The sequence below is a fragment of the Lutra lutra genome, chromosome 17 (assembly GCF_902655055.1).
Source record: "Lutra lutra chromosome 17, mLutLut1.2, whole genome shotgun sequence".
Taxonomy (NCBI): Eukaryota; Metazoa; Chordata; class Mammalia; order Carnivora; family Mustelidae; genus Lutra; species Lutra lutra.
The window spans coordinates 55,422,945-55,440,636 of NC_062294.1; the positions used below are offsets into that span (position 1 = coordinate 55,422,945).

The window sequence follows — 17,692 nt, forward strand, 5'->3', positions numbered from 1 at the left end:
TTATTCTGTGGCTTTCTTTCGTCTGTAGTATATTATTTTGATGACTGTGACTTTACAGTATGCCTTAAATCACGACGTGTGCTGTTCATTTTCCAGATTATTCTAGGTATGTGTTATCCTGTGACATCCATGTAAAGTTAGGGTGCATTTTGTTCTTTCTGCAAAAATCGCATTGGGAATTTGACAGAGAGTACATTAAATATGCAGGTCAATTGAAGATTTATTGATAGGTCAATAGTCTTAAGTATTTGAGTGAAAGAACATCGATGTGTTTCCACTTATTTCTTCTTTCAATTCCTGCACAGTATTCATAGTTCTCATTGTTCCAGATTTGATACCCTTATGGTGAATTATAAGCATTTTATTTGGGGGGCTGTTCCTCTAAATGTATTATGTCTGAACTTTTGGAATTCTTTTTTATGTAGAAACAACAAATTTTTTATGTGTTGGGTTTGTATTCTCCAGTGTTGTAATTTTTTTTTTTTTTAATTTCACACTGGTTTCTTTTTATTTTTTTAAAGATCTTATTTATTTATTTATTTTATCAGTAGGGAAGCAGGCTCCCTACTGAGCAGAGAGCCAGATGTGGTGCTCAATCCCAGGACCCTGGGATCATGACCGAGCTGAAGGCAGAGGCTTTACCCCACTAAGCCACCCAAGCCCCTTTTCACAGGTTTCTAACAACAAGAATTTCCAGGAGAGGAAAATGGCCTTGGAATAGGAGGACGCTAGACTCATCACATCTCAGGAACACAACTAGATAAGCACCAAATCATCCTCAGTACTCCAGAAATGGCCATGAAGACTGACAGATCATACTCCCCAAGTTAAAGGAGAGAAGAGGCCACATCATAGATGGCAGAAAGTTTGGAGACATGGTTGAGGGCGGGAAGAATTACAGTGCTATGGAAGGCAGGGATTCCTGGTTGTGGAGAAAGTGGCATGACAGAGGGATTGCACAAGGAGAATGTTTCTCCAAAGCCCCTGGCTTGGAAAACAAGAGGGGCTGAATTTCATGAGTTCTTGGAACTAGAAGGTCTTAAAGCCTAGAGTTTTAAAGGTCAGCAGGCTTGGCTGGGATAGAGCCAAGAAGGTGCTGTGCTACTCCTGGAGAGAAGGAAGGCAAGCAACCTGGGTACAGACAACCTGCAAACAGTGATCAGAAGAATGACTGGGGGACAGAGTGGGAAGATTATTCACTAGTCTAGGAGTGTTTCCCTGTGAGGAAACATTCAGTGGGATATGTGTCTAAGAACACAGGAGTTAGATGGCACCATTTCCCTCTCCTGTCCTGTAGCATAATCTCAGAGCAGTGTCCCAGTGTCCCAGTGTCCTCATCAGTGAGGACATTGGCTGTCTGGCTTGCTTCCTAAGCCCCAGGCCCCTGTGCTGTGGTTGGACTGACCATCTCAGTCTAGCTTACCTCAGGCCCAGAAAGGTGGGCCCCTGCCCACACCACATCTCCTGAGCAGAGCAGAGAGTTCTGCACAACCTCCGTTCTGGTGGAGGTGATATCAGGTCTCATTTCACAAGCAGACCAGAGCTCACCTAGTTAAAACTGACCACATTCAGACCTGGGAGCAAATATTGTCTATAGAAGGCAAGGAGAGCCTCTGCGGACCACTGACTAGAAGGATGTAGCAGGACACATCACTGGCTTTTCTAACACAGAGAGGAAGGCAGACTTAGACAAAATGCCACGATGGAAGAATTTATTCTAAAAGAAACAAAAAAAATATGGCCATGGCCAGAGATCTAAGGGAAGCAGTTATCAGTAACATACGCAATGGAGAATTAAAGGCAACAATCATAGGGATACTCACAGGTTTGAAAAAAAAGTGTTGAGAACTTTACCACAGAGACAAGAGTTAAAAGGGAAAAAAATGGAGCGTACGGGTATCTCAATTATATCTGATTCTTGGTTTAAGCTTAGGTAGTGATTTCAGGATCCTAGGATCCAGCCCCAGGTCAGTGTCAACATTCAGTGTGCTGTCTACTTGATATTCTCCCTCTCCCTCTGTAGCTCCCACTCATGCTCTTTCTCGCTCTTTGTTTTTCTCTCAAATAAATAAATTTTTTAAAAAGATTTTATTTATTCATTTGACAGAGATCACAAGTAGGCAGAGAGGAAGGAAGAGAGAGAGGAGGAAGCAGGCTCCCCACTGAGCAGAGAGCCCAATGCGGGGCTCCCTCCCAAGACTCTGGGATCATGACCTGAGCCGAAGGCAGAGGTTTTAATGCACTTAGCCACCCAGGCACCCCTCAAATAAATAAATTTTTAAAAATCAATGAGATTAACAATGCAATAAATGAGATTGTAAAGAGAATTGATGTAATAAACAGCCAGCTGGAGGAAACAGAGGAAGGACTTTCTGACCTCAAGGACACAAAAAAAAGGAAAATAATGAATCTGAGCAAAAGAGAGAAGAATCTTCTAGCACAAATTTGATTTTGTGAATTCAGTGACTGCATCAAATGTTGTAACATTCCTAGGTCTTGGGCTTTTCTGTGCTGGGAGAGTTTTGTTTCCAAATATAACTTAAATTCCTGTTTCTGGTGTAAGATGAGTTCCCATTTATTTGGTAGAGGGTAGATAATTCAGTCTTAGTGACTTGTGCAATTTTTGGAATTATCTATTGTTGTTGTTAATTGTTTTTATTCCTACGTTATCTGAATTGGTAGTTTATAAATGCTGACCAAGTTAAAGCATAGCCAATTTTATTATTTCGGGTAAACTGGGCATTACATTCAGTGTTCTGTTACAATTCTGTCCCCCATTTTATTTATTTCAGATTTATCTTTGTTACTTATTATACTACTACATTTCATTTAAGTTTTTTCCTTTCCTAGTTTCTCGTGGAAAGTTAAATTTTTTTTTTTTTTTAAGATTTTATTTATTTGACAGATAGAGATCACAGGTAGGCAGCGAGACAGGCAGAGAGAGAGGGGGAAGCAGGCTCCCCGCCGAGCAGAGAGCCCGATGTGGGGCTCGATCCCAGGACCCTGGGAACATGACCTGAGCCGAAGGCAGAGGCTTTAACCCACTGAGCCACCCAGGTGCCCCGAAAGTTAAGTTTTTTATTCCAGTTCTCTCTCTCTTTTTTAAAAGATTTTATTTATTTATTTGACAGACAGAGATCACAAGTAGGTAGAGAGGCAGGCAGAGACAGGAGAGGAGGAAGCAGACTCCCTGCCAAGCAGAGAGCCCAATGTGTGACTTGATCCCAGGACCCTGAGATCATGACCTGAGCTGGAGGCAGAGGCTTAACCCACCGAGCCACCCAGGCACCCTTCCAGCTCTTTTTTTTTTTTTTTTTTTTTTTTAAACTCAGCCATGTATTGCATAAAAAAAATTTGAAAATGGAAAGTGTTGTAGACAATGTTTAGCAGGAATAAACAAACAAACAATAGAAAAAAAGCATGGAAAAATTAAATTAGGATTCTTTAGGGTCTTTCATAGATCATGTCATCTGTGACCACAGATAATTTTACTTTTTCTTTTTTTAGTTTGGATTCTTTTTATGTGTTTTTTCTTCCCCAGTTCTGACTAGAATGTCAAGTACCATGTTGAAAGACAGTGGTGGGGTTACTTCATTACCTCATTTCTGATCATATAGGAGAAGCTTACAGTCTTTACCTATTGAGTGTTGGATTTTTTTCTATTTGGTTCATTTCAGTTTTATGTTTAAATAACCATCCTTCTAATTTTATGCTCACGTGGCACTTTTCCAGATTATTTGAGATGCAGGAAGGGATTTGTGCTAGAACATGACAGTATCACAGAATTATCTATTAGGAGATGTGGTCAGTATGTTGTCTTCCAAGGTAAGGTGTCCATGGAGGAAGGAAATTCTGATGATTCCTTCCCAGCCATCTTTCTGAAACTCTCTGATTGACTGGAAGCTTGTATGTTACAAATCATCTGTATATTCATCTGAAAGTAGTAAGTGCAATGAGTTTCCTTTTCTCTTATTTGATATCTTTCAGCCATATCTTCACATGACATCCAGAACTTCCTGCAAAAGCCAAGCATAGAAGCTTCTTTCCAAAAAGTGACGATGGGTAGATACAAAAAGAGTTCCCTTGAAAATGTATACTTAATGACAGACCGGGACGGTGATAGGGAGAGGGAAGGGCATCAAGGATACCATCAAGGATATAGCCCATCTGAGGCAACGGCGTCTAATAAGACTCAAAATGACCCGAATAGTGAAGGATATAAAACATCGTGGAAAACCTCCCTTTTTAAGTCAGCTGCTTCCACAAAGCAGTGTGTTTCTGTCAGCAAAAGCTCCATTCAAGTATTCAAACATAGCTCTTTGCAGAAAGACAGTTTGGACAATCTGGAAAGTTATCTAGTCCGTGCTGGAAACAATGATTGGAACCATTTTCAAACCGGGATTGGATTGACCTTTCCATCAGATACTTCTGAAAATCAGAGATTGAATAATGAAGAACAAAGTGCTAAGTGGGATCCATACGAGAGCAGCTCCACTGAGGAGTCGACCCTCCGGAATGACCAGAGCCCTTCCAATGGAGACAGCATTGCTCAGTGCCCTGAATCTGAGAAAACACTTCACCAGGGCTGCAGTGTTCAGAGACATGTGAGGACTCAGTTTTCAGAGAACCAGTATGACTGTTATAGATGTGGGGAAGTCTTTCATCAGAGGTCTAACCTTATTACACATGAGAGTATCCATTTGGGAGAAAATCCTGATGAATCCAGTCAGTGTGAGAATGGTCCTCAGCAGTCCTCCAATATTGATGATGATCAGAGAATTCATGAGGCCAAAAACCCATTCAGATATGCTAAACGTGTTCCCACATTTAGTCAGTCATCAAGACTAAGTAGAAAGAAGACGATCCCTAGTGGAGAGAAAACACCCATTCTTAAGGGACGTGGTAAAGTCTTTGACTGGCACTCAACCCGATCTCAGCATCAGCAAATGAATACTGAAGTGAAATCATACAAATGTGAAGAATGTGGTAAAACCTTTAAGTACTGCTCATCCCTAAGGAAACATAGGCAAATCCATACTGGAAAGAAACTCTACAAATGTAAAGAATGTGGCAAAGTTTTTAAAATTCGCTCAACACTTATTCAGCATCACAGAATTCATACTGGAGAGAAACCTTACAAATGTAAGGAATGTGGTAGGTCCTTTAACCAGCTGGCACACCTTACTCGACATCACAGAATTCATACTGGAGAGAAGCCTTACAAATGTCAAGAATGTGGCAAGGCCTTTAAGGAGCGCTCACGACTTGATCAACATCACAGAATTCATACTGGAGAGAAACCTTACAAATGTAAGGAATGTGGTAGGTCCTTTAACCAGCAGGCACACCTTACTCGACATCACAGAATTCATACTGGAGAGAGACCTTACAAATGTCAAGAATGTGGCAAGGCCTTTAAAGAGCGCTCATACCTTGATCTACATCACAGAATTCATACTGGAGAGAAGCCTTACAAATGTCAAGAATGTGACAAGGCCTTTTACCAGAGTTCATTGCTTAGTGCACATCACCGAATTCATACTGGAGAGAAACCTTACAAATGTAAGGAATGTGGCAAGGCCTTTAACAAGCGCTCACGACTTACTCAACATCACAGAGTTCATACTGGAGAGAAACCTTACAAATGTCAAGAATGTGACAAGGCCTTTAAGTGTCACTCAACCCTTAGTATTCATCTCAGATTTCATACTGGAGAGAGACCGTACAAATGTCAAGAATGTGGCAAGGGCTTTCACCGGAGCTCAGGGCTTAGCCATCATCACAGAATTCATACTGGAGAGAAACCTTATCAATGTCAAGAATGTGGCAAGGCCTTTAATGATCGCTCACGCCTTGATCAACATCACAGACTTCATACTGGAGAGAAGAAACTTTACAAGTGTCAAGAATGTGACAAGGCCTTTTCCCATAGCTCATTGCTTAGTAAACATCACCGAATTCATACTGGAGAGAAACCTTACATATGTAAGGAATGCGGCAAGGCCTTTAAACAGCGCTCACACCTTACTCGACATCACAGAGTTCATACTGGAGAGAGACCTTACAAATGTCAAGAATGTGACAAGGCCTTTAAGGGTCACTCAACCCTTAGTGATCATCTCAGATTTCATACTGGAGAGAAACCTTACAAATGTCAAGAATGTGGCAGGGCCTTTCACCGGAGCTCATTGCTTACTGTGCATCACAGAATTCATACTGGAGAGAGACCTTACAAATGTAAGGAATGTGGTAAGGCCTTTAGCCGAACTTCAGCCCTTAGTCAACATCACCGAATTCATACTGGAGAGAAGCCTTACCAATGTCAAGAATGTGGCAAAGCCTTTAGCCAGCCTGCACAACTTACTCAACATCACCGAATTCATACTGGAGAGAGACCTTACCAATGTCAAGAGTGTGGCAAGGCCTTTAGCTGGCCTTATGACCTTACTTGGCATTATAGAATTCATACTGGAGATCAACCTTACCAATGCCAAGAATGTGGCAAAGCCTTTAACAAGCGCTCACACCTTGATCAGCATCACAGAATTCATACTGGAGAGAAACCTTATAAATGTAAGGAATGTGGCAAGGCCTTTTCATTGCACTCAAACCTTCTTAAGCATCACAGAATTCATACTGGAGAGAAACCTTACAAATGTGAAGAATGTGGCAAGGCCTTTTACCGGCGCTCACACCTTACTAACCATCATAGAAGTCATACTGGCAAGAAAGTTTAAAAATGTTAAGACCAGGAGTAAGGACTGTAAAACCCTTACATCACAGACCTTTCATCCAATGTAACTGGAGAATAACTATACACATCTGAAGAAGTCCACCCTCTCTCTCTCCTGAAACTCACAACATCGTAGTTATCATGTGGGAGCAACATCGTAAAATGTGATGAATGTGGTGAAACCTTTCACTGGAATTCAGTCTATGCTCAGTGTCTCAAAATGCACACTAGATTCAAACCCTAGAAACATGATTGTGGAAAGACCCTCAATTTAATATACACATTTGCAAACACAAAGTGCTAAAGAAGGTAAATTGAATCATACAAATAATTAGGAAACTCTCTGATTGAACATCTAATGTCAATAAATGTCACAGATATCACATAAAAGGAGTGTATCAGTCCCTCTATTCAGACAGTACTCGTTAGTCCAAGGAAAAAGATCAAGTTAAACACTTGGAAAGTGCATATGCTGTTACGTTGGAAAGATTCAGTGGGGTAGTTTTTACAAGGGTACGATTAGTTTCGATGTGTTTTTTGTTATATTGATCCTTTTGAGGTTTGTGACCAACAAATATTAATGTACTTTATTCTCAAATCACTTCTGGAGATTGAGTTACTCGTACTGGGTGTATGAATCCGTGAGCCTGATTTTAGCTCCGTCAACAGCATTCGATGCCCTGCTGCACTCAGGGGGACTCACGCATCCCAGATTTTCCTCGGAAGGTGAGAACTGTGTAATACACAACGTGAATGAAGAAAATCTAAATGGAGACACTGCTTAGGGTTATAGCATTGATGTAAGTTGCCATGAAATAGGTGTTCAGAACAGTATTTTTCTCCATTTCCTAAAACTAAAGAACTTCCTTAATATTACACATACAAGGTTTTCCTGATTGCTCTTTAAGGAAAAAAAGGTGGCGCACCGGTTAACTACTGATGTATCTTCGTAATGGCAATCTTGAGAGAATAGGAGTGGATGTGATTGAAACGAAGAAATCCTCCCCGATAACAGAAAGAGGTCATCTAACTCTTCCCTACCATGCCATATAGCTGGACATACACATCTGTTGGGACTGTCAGCAGCACTGGAACTTAAGGAGGTCACTTCCACATCGTGATATCAGCTATGGGGTTTAACGCTTGTATTCCATATTTTGAACAAGTGTAACAGTGGATTTGAAATGCATAACATAGTCTATGTGTGAACTTAATGTACTTCAATTAATCAAACATAATGGTTTTTAATATGTTAACATGAGTTTATGATGAGTAGTGTGTTATCCTACCACCAAGGTGAACCTATCTCATTTTTTTTTTTTTTTAAGATTTTATTTGACAGGGAACACAAGTAGGGGAAGAGGGAGAGGGAGAAGGAGGATCCCCGCTGAGCAGGGAGCCTGATTCAGGGCTTGATTCTAGGACAGGTTCCATGACCTGAGCTGAAGGCAGGTGCTTAATGACTGAGCTACCAGAGCGGCCCCTATCTCATTTTACTGAAAGTTGTAGGCAACTGGTGTTATCTGTCACCTATTTGGTAATGGAAGGGAATAATATTCCTATGAATCCATTCCCTCAGTGACCTTAAGGTTGAAATGATGGGTGATTTCCCCGCCTAGTTTATCTAGTGTATCATTTTCTCCTCCTTGTGCTGACTTGTGCTGCTTCAGGATTCTGAGTTTTGGGTTGCTGGAACTTCAGTTATAGATAAAAGAAAGCTGCTTCCTTGTAAATCACTAGGACATTTGTGAACTGAGGAATACTCAGGTCTTGCAGGATTGTGATCTCTACAAGGTAACTATTTGCTTCTCCTTTTGGGCAGCCAGGAGTGCCTGAGGAATGTCCCATATATCCCATGGGGGCTGGAGGTTCACGGGGTGTCAGCTTCTGCTTCGTCCCCAGTTTGCCTTCTGTTCTCTCATCACCTAGACAACACTCTGTAGAGTCACAAGGTAATGTAACTTGAGACATGACGTTCAGATCCACCTCTGTGGGCAATCCTCTGTCCCTTTGCCCAAGCATTTCCCATCCTGTGTTCTCCTAGAGAAGATGCCCACAGAGCTTACCTAAGCCGGCCTTAGTTTGAATGGCCAAATGTGGACTTGAACTGGGACTCTCAAGCACTCCACCATGACCCATAATAAAGGTATGTTCTCCATTTATTGATGGGAGTGTTGGTTTGAATGATGTGTGCCCATGTGACCATGCTGCATAGGTAATAGATACCCCAGAAGTAGGAGAAACCTCCCAAATGGAGTGACACTGTAGCCCAGGTCACATATCAAAAATACACAAAATGAAAAAATGAATATGTAGAGTGCAAATGTCTCTGTTGGGGTCCGTTATCAAAGGAAGGAGACTGAGACAAAGTGAAATTTATGCAAAGCCTTCTTTCTATGCCAAGCATTAGAAGTTAGACTGACCAGCCAGGGGACGAGACTGAGACAAAGTGAAAGTTATGTGAAGCTTTATTCTATGCCAAGCATTAGAAGTCAGACTGATAGGCCAGGGCCGCCTCCGAAGAGAGCGACCCCCTACCGATCTCACAGGCTGGTTTTATAGGGCATAACCGCAGACCCAAGGTATGTGGCTTCTATTGTTAAGGCATTTACTCCCGGAATCGATACCCAGAACCATACCAGGAACTACTGGGGCATTTATTCCCAGAATGAAGTCCGTGGATATAAAGAACAATATGGCTACCTGGGCAATATGGAGTTGCTCTGGCTAAGCAGGCCCTAATAGTTAAACAGGTTTTAACGTTAAATTGGCGCTAACATTCCCCTCCTTTTCTTTGGAGATTAGTCAATTCTTTGACTCTTCAGCCAGTTCTTGAGGGTGAAAACAGGCTGACCTTAGGTGTCGTTAACCTTGAGTGTTGTTCCATCTGCTGTTTTTCTGATTTTCGATTGGGCTGTTTTAGGCCAATGAGGTGTCCTCTGCCTGCTGCTGAGTAGGAGCAGGGTTAAAAGTGACTAAGTTATGAAACCCTTTTGAGTCTTAGTTTTATTCCACAGTTAGTGGGGTCCACCGGCAGTGGCTCGCATTTCTGGGGGGTGTCCTTGTTTTCGGCTCATTTGACGTGACACGAGTGAATCCAGGCCCTCATGCCTTCCACTTTTACTGCCGCGTGGGTGGTCAGGATGACAGTGAATGGTCCCTTTCAGCAAGGCTCCAAGTTTTCCATTCGGTGGTGACGTATCCAAACCAAGTCTCCGGGTTGGTAAGGACGCGTTTTTTTTTCCATCTCCATCTCAGTGTAGGCAGCTTGGATCCATGCGTGGGCTCTTTTTAAGATAGACTGTAGTGCCTGCAGTGCCTGGAGTACAGACTGATCAGTCATTTCTGTTAGGGCAACCTTTTGTAGCCATGGGCAGAGTGGAGGGGAGTCTCCTGAACATTATTTTAAACGGGGTAAGCTTGTTTAAGTAGGGTGTACATCGTGCCCTAAGGAGGGCAATGGGAAGGAGATCCACCCATCCATCGCCAGTCTTCCAGAATTAACTTTGTAAGGTCTCTTTAAGAGTCTGGTTCATTCTCTACTTGTCCGGAGCTCTGGGGCCGGTAGGCACAGTTTAGTTTCCAATTAGTGCCCATGGCCTTGGCCATTGCCTGTGAGACTGAACTCACAAATGCAGGGCCGTAGTCTCACCCGATCGCAAGAGGCAACCCAGACCTAGGAATTACTTCCTCTAGTAGCTTTGTGGCTACCATTCCTGCTGTTTCATGTCTGGCAGAAAAAGTCTCTACCCAGCCTGAAAAGGTATCAACAAAAACTAACATATATTTGTGTCCATACTTTTCCCTGTTTCATCTCTGTAAAATCTACTTCCCAATAAATTCCTGGTTCCCTTCCTCTTTCTCTTTTTCCGCTTCCCATCCTAGTTCCTCCTGCATTTACCGCCTGACATTGAGCACATCTACCAACCACGTCCTGAGCCATATGCCCCAATTTAGAAACCTAGAACTGTTTACCCACAAGCTCCTTAAGCTTGCGTGTCCCTAAATGAGTGCCCTGATGTATTTGGCTTACTAATTTTTTTTTCCTAGTCTTCGAGGAAGAATTAACTCTTCTGCCCTAGTCTTAGCCCAATCCCCTTCATAGTCTAATTTAGTCCATTTTTGTAAATATTTTAAACCTTCCTCTGAATAATCTGGTTTTTCTGGTAGGGCTGGAGCCGGGAGTGTCACCAGTTCTTGAGCTGTTTCCCTGGCTGCTTGCTTTGCTGTTGGACCTGCTAATTGGTTTCCTTTTGAAACCAGATTAGTCCCCTTTTGGTGTCCTGGGCAGTGCATAAGAGCCAATATTTCTTTTCTGTTTTTAATTTCTTTTCCTTCTGCTGTTAATAGGCCCCTTTCTTTATAAATAGCCCCATGTATATGGAGAGTAGCAAAGGTGTACCTGCTGTCCGTATAGGTGTTGGCGGTCTTACCCTTGGCCATCTGCAGCGCCTTGGTGAGTGCAATCAGCTCCGCTTTCTGGGCCGAGGTCCCGTGTGGCAGGGCCGCCTTCCAGAGCTCCTGTTCAGGAGAAACCACCGCAGTCCCTGCATACCTCTTGCCATCGGCCACGTAGCTACTCCCATCTGTGAACAGAGTCATCTCCGCATCCAGGAGGGGAGTGTCTCTGAGGTCAGGCCTTATTCCTGTGATCTGGGTTAGGATCTCCCCGCAGTCGTGTGGGTGCTCAGCTAGCTTTTCTGGCAGTAACGTGGCTGGATTTAGCACCGCTAGGGGCCTGAAAATCACTTTCAGTTCATTGAGGAGGAGGGCTTGATACCCTGTCACTCGGGCATTTGTTTTCCACCGGTCTGGTGGGGTCCGGAGGAGGCCTTTGATAGCGTGAGTAGTGGTTAAGATGAGATTTTGACCCAAAGTCAATTTACCTGCATCCTTGACCAGGAGGGCGTGGCAGCAATTCTGCGGAGGCACAGGGAGAACCCGGCCGCTACTGGATCTAGTTTTTTTGCTAAGAAAGGCTACTGGCCTTTGCCAAGGCCGCAGAGTCTCATTCAAAACCCTTTTGGCCACCCCTGCCTTATCATCTACATATAAGTGGAAGGGCTTGGTAACATCTGGGATGGCCAGTGCTGGGGCATTCAGTAAGGCTGTTTGTAGTTTTCAAAATGCTCCTTCTGCCTCAGCGGTCCACTCTACCATAGTGAGTCCTCCCTTAATCAGTTCGTAGGGGGTTCAGGCAATCTCTGCAAACCGTGGTATCCACAGTCTGCTGTAGCCCACTGTCCCAAGAAACTCCCTCACTTGTTGGGGCGTGGTGGGGCGGGGGTATCGGGTGATCACCTGTTTCCTGGACTCAGACAGTGAACGCACTCCCTGCACTCCCTCGTGGAGATCAAAGCCTAAATAAGAGGCGTGGCTCTGACAAAGCTGTGCTTTTGTTGACACTCAATACCCTTTTTCCTGCAGAGTCTGTAAGAGAGTTTTCGTCCCCCCCCATCCCTACCCTGCAAGCATGACTCAGTCATCAGCAGCTATTAGCAAGTCATCAACATACTTGCTAATGAGTATTAGCAAGGGACTCCCATGTTGGTGAATCTACTCATGCAGATCCTCGTGTAGGGTCTTGTCGAAGATGGTGGGTGAATTTTTGAATCCTTGGGGAAGTCTTGTCCAGGTGAGCTGGCCTTGGAATCCTTCCTGTGGGTCAGACAACTCAAAAGCAAAGAGGGGTTGAGACTCCCTTGCCAAAGGTATGCAGAAAAATGCATCCTTGAGATCTAAGACGGTATACACAGTTCCTTTGGGGCCTAGGAGGGAGAGTAGGGTATAGGGGTTGGGCACCGTCGGGTGGATATCTTCAACCCGTTTGTTAACTTCCCGCAAGTCCTGAACGGGTCGGTACTCCCCAGTTTCAGCCTTTTTGACAGGCAGCAAAGGTTTGTTCCATGGAGACTTGCAAGGAACTAGGATCCCATCTCCTCGGAGACGATTAATGTGTTTTCTGATCCCTTCCTTTGCTTCCCAGGGGAGGGAGTACTGCTGGACTCAAACGGCCATAGCTGTTGCTTTTAACTGTACCACTACTGGAGGCCGTCCCTTGGCCAGGCCAGGAGGCCTCCCTTCTGCCCAGATTTCGGGAAGTTCGACCTGTAGGGTTTGGAGAAGGCTTCCCTCCCTTATCTCCTCTGGTTTTGAGACTGGCTCGTAAAGGAGATGTTCATCTACTGCTGCCACAAGCATCTGCACAGCGGGTTGCCCCAAAGTCATAGTCATGTCTCCTTCCGAGAACTGAATGCCAGCCCGTAGTTTGTGGAGGAGATCTCTTCCCATCAGGCTATATGGGGCATTAGAGAGGACCAAGAATTGATGTTTGACTACTCCCGAGGCCAAATTTAAAGTTCTTTCTGTTGTCCATTTCTGTCTTTCTGTGCCATTTGTCCCTTGTACCCAGACTTCCTCTCCAGATAGTTTTCCCGTAGGTTTTAGTAATGATGAAAATTGGGCTCCCGTGTCCACCAAAAAATGAATTGATTTCCCCTCCACCTCAATTTTAACCTGAGGTTTGGGGAGGGGCTCCGAACCACGTCCCCTTCAGTCTTTGGTGGCCAGCATTGCCATTTTCTTCTTAGGGCACTCTCCGGCCCAGTGTCCTTTTTCCTTGCAGTAAACACACTGATATGAATCTAAGCCTTCCCACCTGCTTTCTCTGTGTTTAGGCTTTTTTTTTTTTTAAAGATTTTATTTATTTATTTGACAGACAGAGATCACAAGTAGGCAGAGAGGCAGACAGAGAGAGAGGAGGAAGCAGGCTCCCCGCCGAGCAGAGAGCCCGATGCAGGGCTCGATCCCAGGACCCTGGGATCATGACCCGAGCTGAAGGCAGAGGTTTTAACCCACTGAGCCCCCCAGGCACCCCTGTTTTTAGGCTTTTCTTTCCATTGACCATCTGCTACCTGCCTTTTTCTTTCCCACTGACCTTTTTTTTTTTCTGTCTCCTTCCCGCCTCATGTAATGCCAGAACTTTAACTATTTTTTTAGTCTGTTTTTCATACTTTAAAACAAAACTATTCTCTTAGGCCCTCTTTTTTATGTGTACAGTTTTTTTTTTTTTAACTTACTATCAGTTAACTGCCTTTCCTCTGGTTTTTCAGACAACATTAAAACTTTTAATAAAAACCTTACGGTGTTTTTCTTTTTGTAGTCTGTCCTGACCATACCTAAATTTTTTTTTTTTCTGAAAATTTCCCTTCACAAACATTTTACAACTTTCTTTTGTATCCAGGTTTTGTCCCAAGCCATTTCCTTTCAAACAACCATCTCATTTAGGACAAAATTACCTTTTTATTTAACAAAATGTATTCCCATTCCTTATCTTCCTTATGTATCTCCTACTTTTTTACATGTAGGGTTATTTCCCATACTTCTATCAGTCTTAGTTACAGTTAGCAGAATTTTCTATTCTTAGAAACACTTTAGTCTCTCGTGATGGTTAAGTATTAACCGATTGTGAACAGTTATGATAATATTGCAGTAAGAAGTCAAAAGCATAAACCTACATCAGGTACTCAGTGCTTTAGCATTTTGTCTCATTTGGTTAAGACCTAGATGTCCATAATTTAATTCCATTTGTCATCCGACCAAAACGTTAAAGTTTCAGGTTACCAAAGACTTTGAAAGTTACTTTAATAATTACCCACTAAAACTTTGAGACAGACAATTAACCATCAATTCAGTTATTTCTTTGCTAACAGATTTTAACAAATAGCATGAAATTTATTTGACCTTCAGTAAACTTTGATTGAAGTTTCACATTTACTGCTGTAACTTTAAAGATATGTCTATCTTTTTTTTTAAAGATTTTATTTATTTATTTGACAGAGATCACAAGCAGGCAGAGAGGTAGGCAGAGAGAGAGGAGGAAGCAGGCTCCCTGCTGAGCAGAGAGCCCGACGCGGGGCTCGATCCCAGGACCCTGAGATCATGACCTGAGCCGAAGGCAGCGGCTTAACCCACTGAGCCACCCAGGCGCCCCAGAGATATGTCTATCTTAATAAAACCAACAAACTTAACTTAGTTCAAATACTGATTTACGTTTCACCTGGACCCACTCCACTTTGAATGTTTACCCGAGACACCGGTGGGGAGATCTGGAGTGGGGGGTGTTAGGTCCAGGGGCTGCTCTTCTTGTTCCTTGACAGTGAAGAGGGAAGGAGCCATGGTGCAGTAGCACCGAGGACGGTCTAGAGGCCAGTTATGCAGGCCGCACCCAAGTCGGTGCAGAAACAGAAGGGGGAGTGCTGCCAGAAGGCAGAGAAAGGATTCCCAGTTTTAGAGTTTTCCTGGGTAAACCTTGTCACCCAACTGGGTGGTTTTACCTTGAAAATCCTTGAAATGCTGGAGAACAAGACTTAGGGGTGTCATAGGTCCCTTATTCTCCGCTTGACCCATTTCTTCAAATACAACAAACAACACAACAGACAACAAAAAGACAAGACAGACAACTGCAGACCAGACCCAGCAGCCCTTCCTCAACCAGATATCAAGTCTAAGGGTGTGCAAGATATAATCCCAACTCAAAAATACAGCCTGCTGCTGGTGGGGATTTTCTTGGTCCCCTGACCACCTAGGGGGACTTGAACCCCCTGGCAGGTCCCCTGACCACCTAAGGGGGTTCGAACCCCCTGGCAATCTCCCAGTGGAGGGATGGGGCTTCCCTGCATCCACTGCAGCCATGGGGAGCAATGCTGTATCCAGCTTGTCCCCGGTGGGCTATACCCTGGAGCTCTGCAACCAGACAGACCAGATCCTGCAAGATAAAATCTCGAGATCTTACCTCCGGAGGCTTTTCCCAGAAATTCTGATGCATTAGATTGTGGACGAGCCCCTGGAATGTTGAGGTCCATTATCAAAGGAATGAGCCTGAGACAAAGTGAAAGTTATGCAAAGCCTTATTCTATGCCAAGCATTAGAAGTCAGACTGATCGGCCAGGGCTGCCTCCAAAGAGAGCGACCCCCTACCGATCTCACAGGCTGGTTTTATAGGGTATAACCGGCGACCCAAGGTACGTGTCTTCTATTGTTAAGGCATTTACTCCCGAAATCGATACCCAGAACCATATCAGGAACTACTGGGGCGTTTATTCCTGGAATGAAGTACATGGATGTAAACAACAATATGGCTACCTAGGCAATATGGAGTTGCTCTGGCTCAGCAGGCCCTAATAGTTAAACAGGTTTTAACATTAAATTGGCCCTAACAGTCTCAATTTGCACAATGGACTGCGTGGATTTAGAAAAATAAATTCTATTTGTTTTATTTCCTAGTTATTTCCAGATTTACAGTTATATTTTGGCTAATATTTTTTTTCCAGCTAATAGGCATCACAAGCATTTTTTTTTTTTTTTCTTTGCCTGGGTTGTGCAGGAGTGTCTTCACTAAACACTTGAGATTAGAGAGTTGGAAGGCCAATGGGTATTAATTCAGACATTAAACACTGGGATGTGGGATGTGAATCTATGTAGAACTCGATGAAATCACCATACTTAGAGAGAAGCATAAGCCCTATTAAAAGAAAATGTCAAAAATTTTTTTCTGCTGTGGGGAGGGACCTGGAGGTGGCTCTCTTCTGTCACTGCAAAGGCACAGACAGCTCTTGGTGATGTCATCTGATGAATACATGTAATGGGAGAAAGGAATTGGCAAATATGGTGGGTTTCTGAGGAGTAGGGAAGTCCTACTTTATCTTCATGATTTAACTGAATTCCTATTTGTTACTGATGATCGGATGCTGTTGGATCATATTTACCTTGATCGCCCAAACCTAATTCATGATAAAGAGGGGTATTGGTGATGCAATCATGTGGTAGAGTAGCTGTTGGCGATGAAGGAGCCTTCTGGACAGTGAGATAGGCAGGATCAGCAAGGTGTGTGCTGTGGTAGAACCCAAGCACTGCTCTCCCAGGGATAAAAGCCCAGTCAAGATTTGAGCCACTGTAGATGGGGGACTTTTCAGGGAAGCTGCTGCAGTGCATTGTGGGAACTTCCTGTCTGTACTCAGAGCCATGTTCAATACCCTCCCCTGCTCTGGCTCTGTCTGCTGTAGTTTTGGAATATAGGTGAGCTTCAGTGGGCTGGAGTCTGGAGCCGATGACCAAGAAAAAATTTTTGAGGCATCTTTGGCGCAAAATGTTGTTTTATTAAAGCATGGGGACAGGAGGAGGGCAGAAAGAGTTGCTGCCACCAGGGTCATGAGGGGTGGCTGATTTTATACTATGGGGTTGGGGAAAGGTGAGGAATAAGGGAGTTTTCAAAATGATTTTCATGTGTTGAAGACTCACAGGATACTAGAACCTTGCCATTGTCAAGTTAAGGTTGTTTTTCCCTCTTAGGAAGGCATTACCGTGAAGGTAGTTGGGAGTTTTCTGGAGGGACATTACATTTTGCCCTCTTCAAGCACCTGTCAATGGGCTGCAGACTCTAAGGTCACTTAAACGTATGTACATTCTCTTCTGGAAGCTTGGTAATTGATAGAAGTGCTTTGTTTTTGTAAATTTCTAGGACATTTGTAGAACAGAGGGAGACCCATGTCTTGCAGGATTGTGATCTCCATAAGTTCACTATTTGTTTTTTCCTTCAGCCAGGAGCCCCTGAGGAATGTCATGTGCATCGCATGGAGGGGGAGGTGAGGGTGTCAGCTTCTGCTTTGTCCTCAGCTTGCCTTCTGGTCCCTCATCATGTCCATGACACGGATTTGTTGGAGGAACAGTTCAACATGGGATATTAATCTGCCTACAAAGGAATGTAACCCTGCCATTTGCCACAACATGGGTGAACTAGAGAGTATTATGCTAAGTGAAATAAGTCATAGAAAGACAAATACCGCATGACTTTACTCCTGTATAGATTCCAACAAACAAAACAAGTGAGCAACGAGAAAGAGAACAAGAAAGGGAGAGATAAAGTAAGAAACAGACTCTTAACTATAGCAAGCAGGCTGG

At 43.6% G+C, this 17,692-nt stretch overlaps 1 protein-coding gene across 3 annotated transcripts in view; it reads left to right on the forward strand.

Annotated features, from left to right (window-relative positions):
* The window catches only part of LOC125088865 (zinc finger protein 345-like), a 256,962-nt gene that overhangs the window by 86,493 nt on the left and 152,777 nt on the right, over positions 1–17,692 (forward strand). Inside the window, exons 8-9 of one of the 3 annotated variants that reach the window (XM_047710440.1) lie at positions 3,988–5,865; positions 6,205–6,731. The exons of the other annotated variants lie outside the window; for them this stretch is intronic. Coding sequence (XP_047566396.1) covers positions 3,988–5,865; positions 6,205–6,731 — 2,405 coding nt within the window. The remainder of the gene's footprint in view (positions 1–3,987; positions 5,866–6,204; positions 6,732–17,692) is intronic. 3 annotated transcript variants of the gene reach the window in all.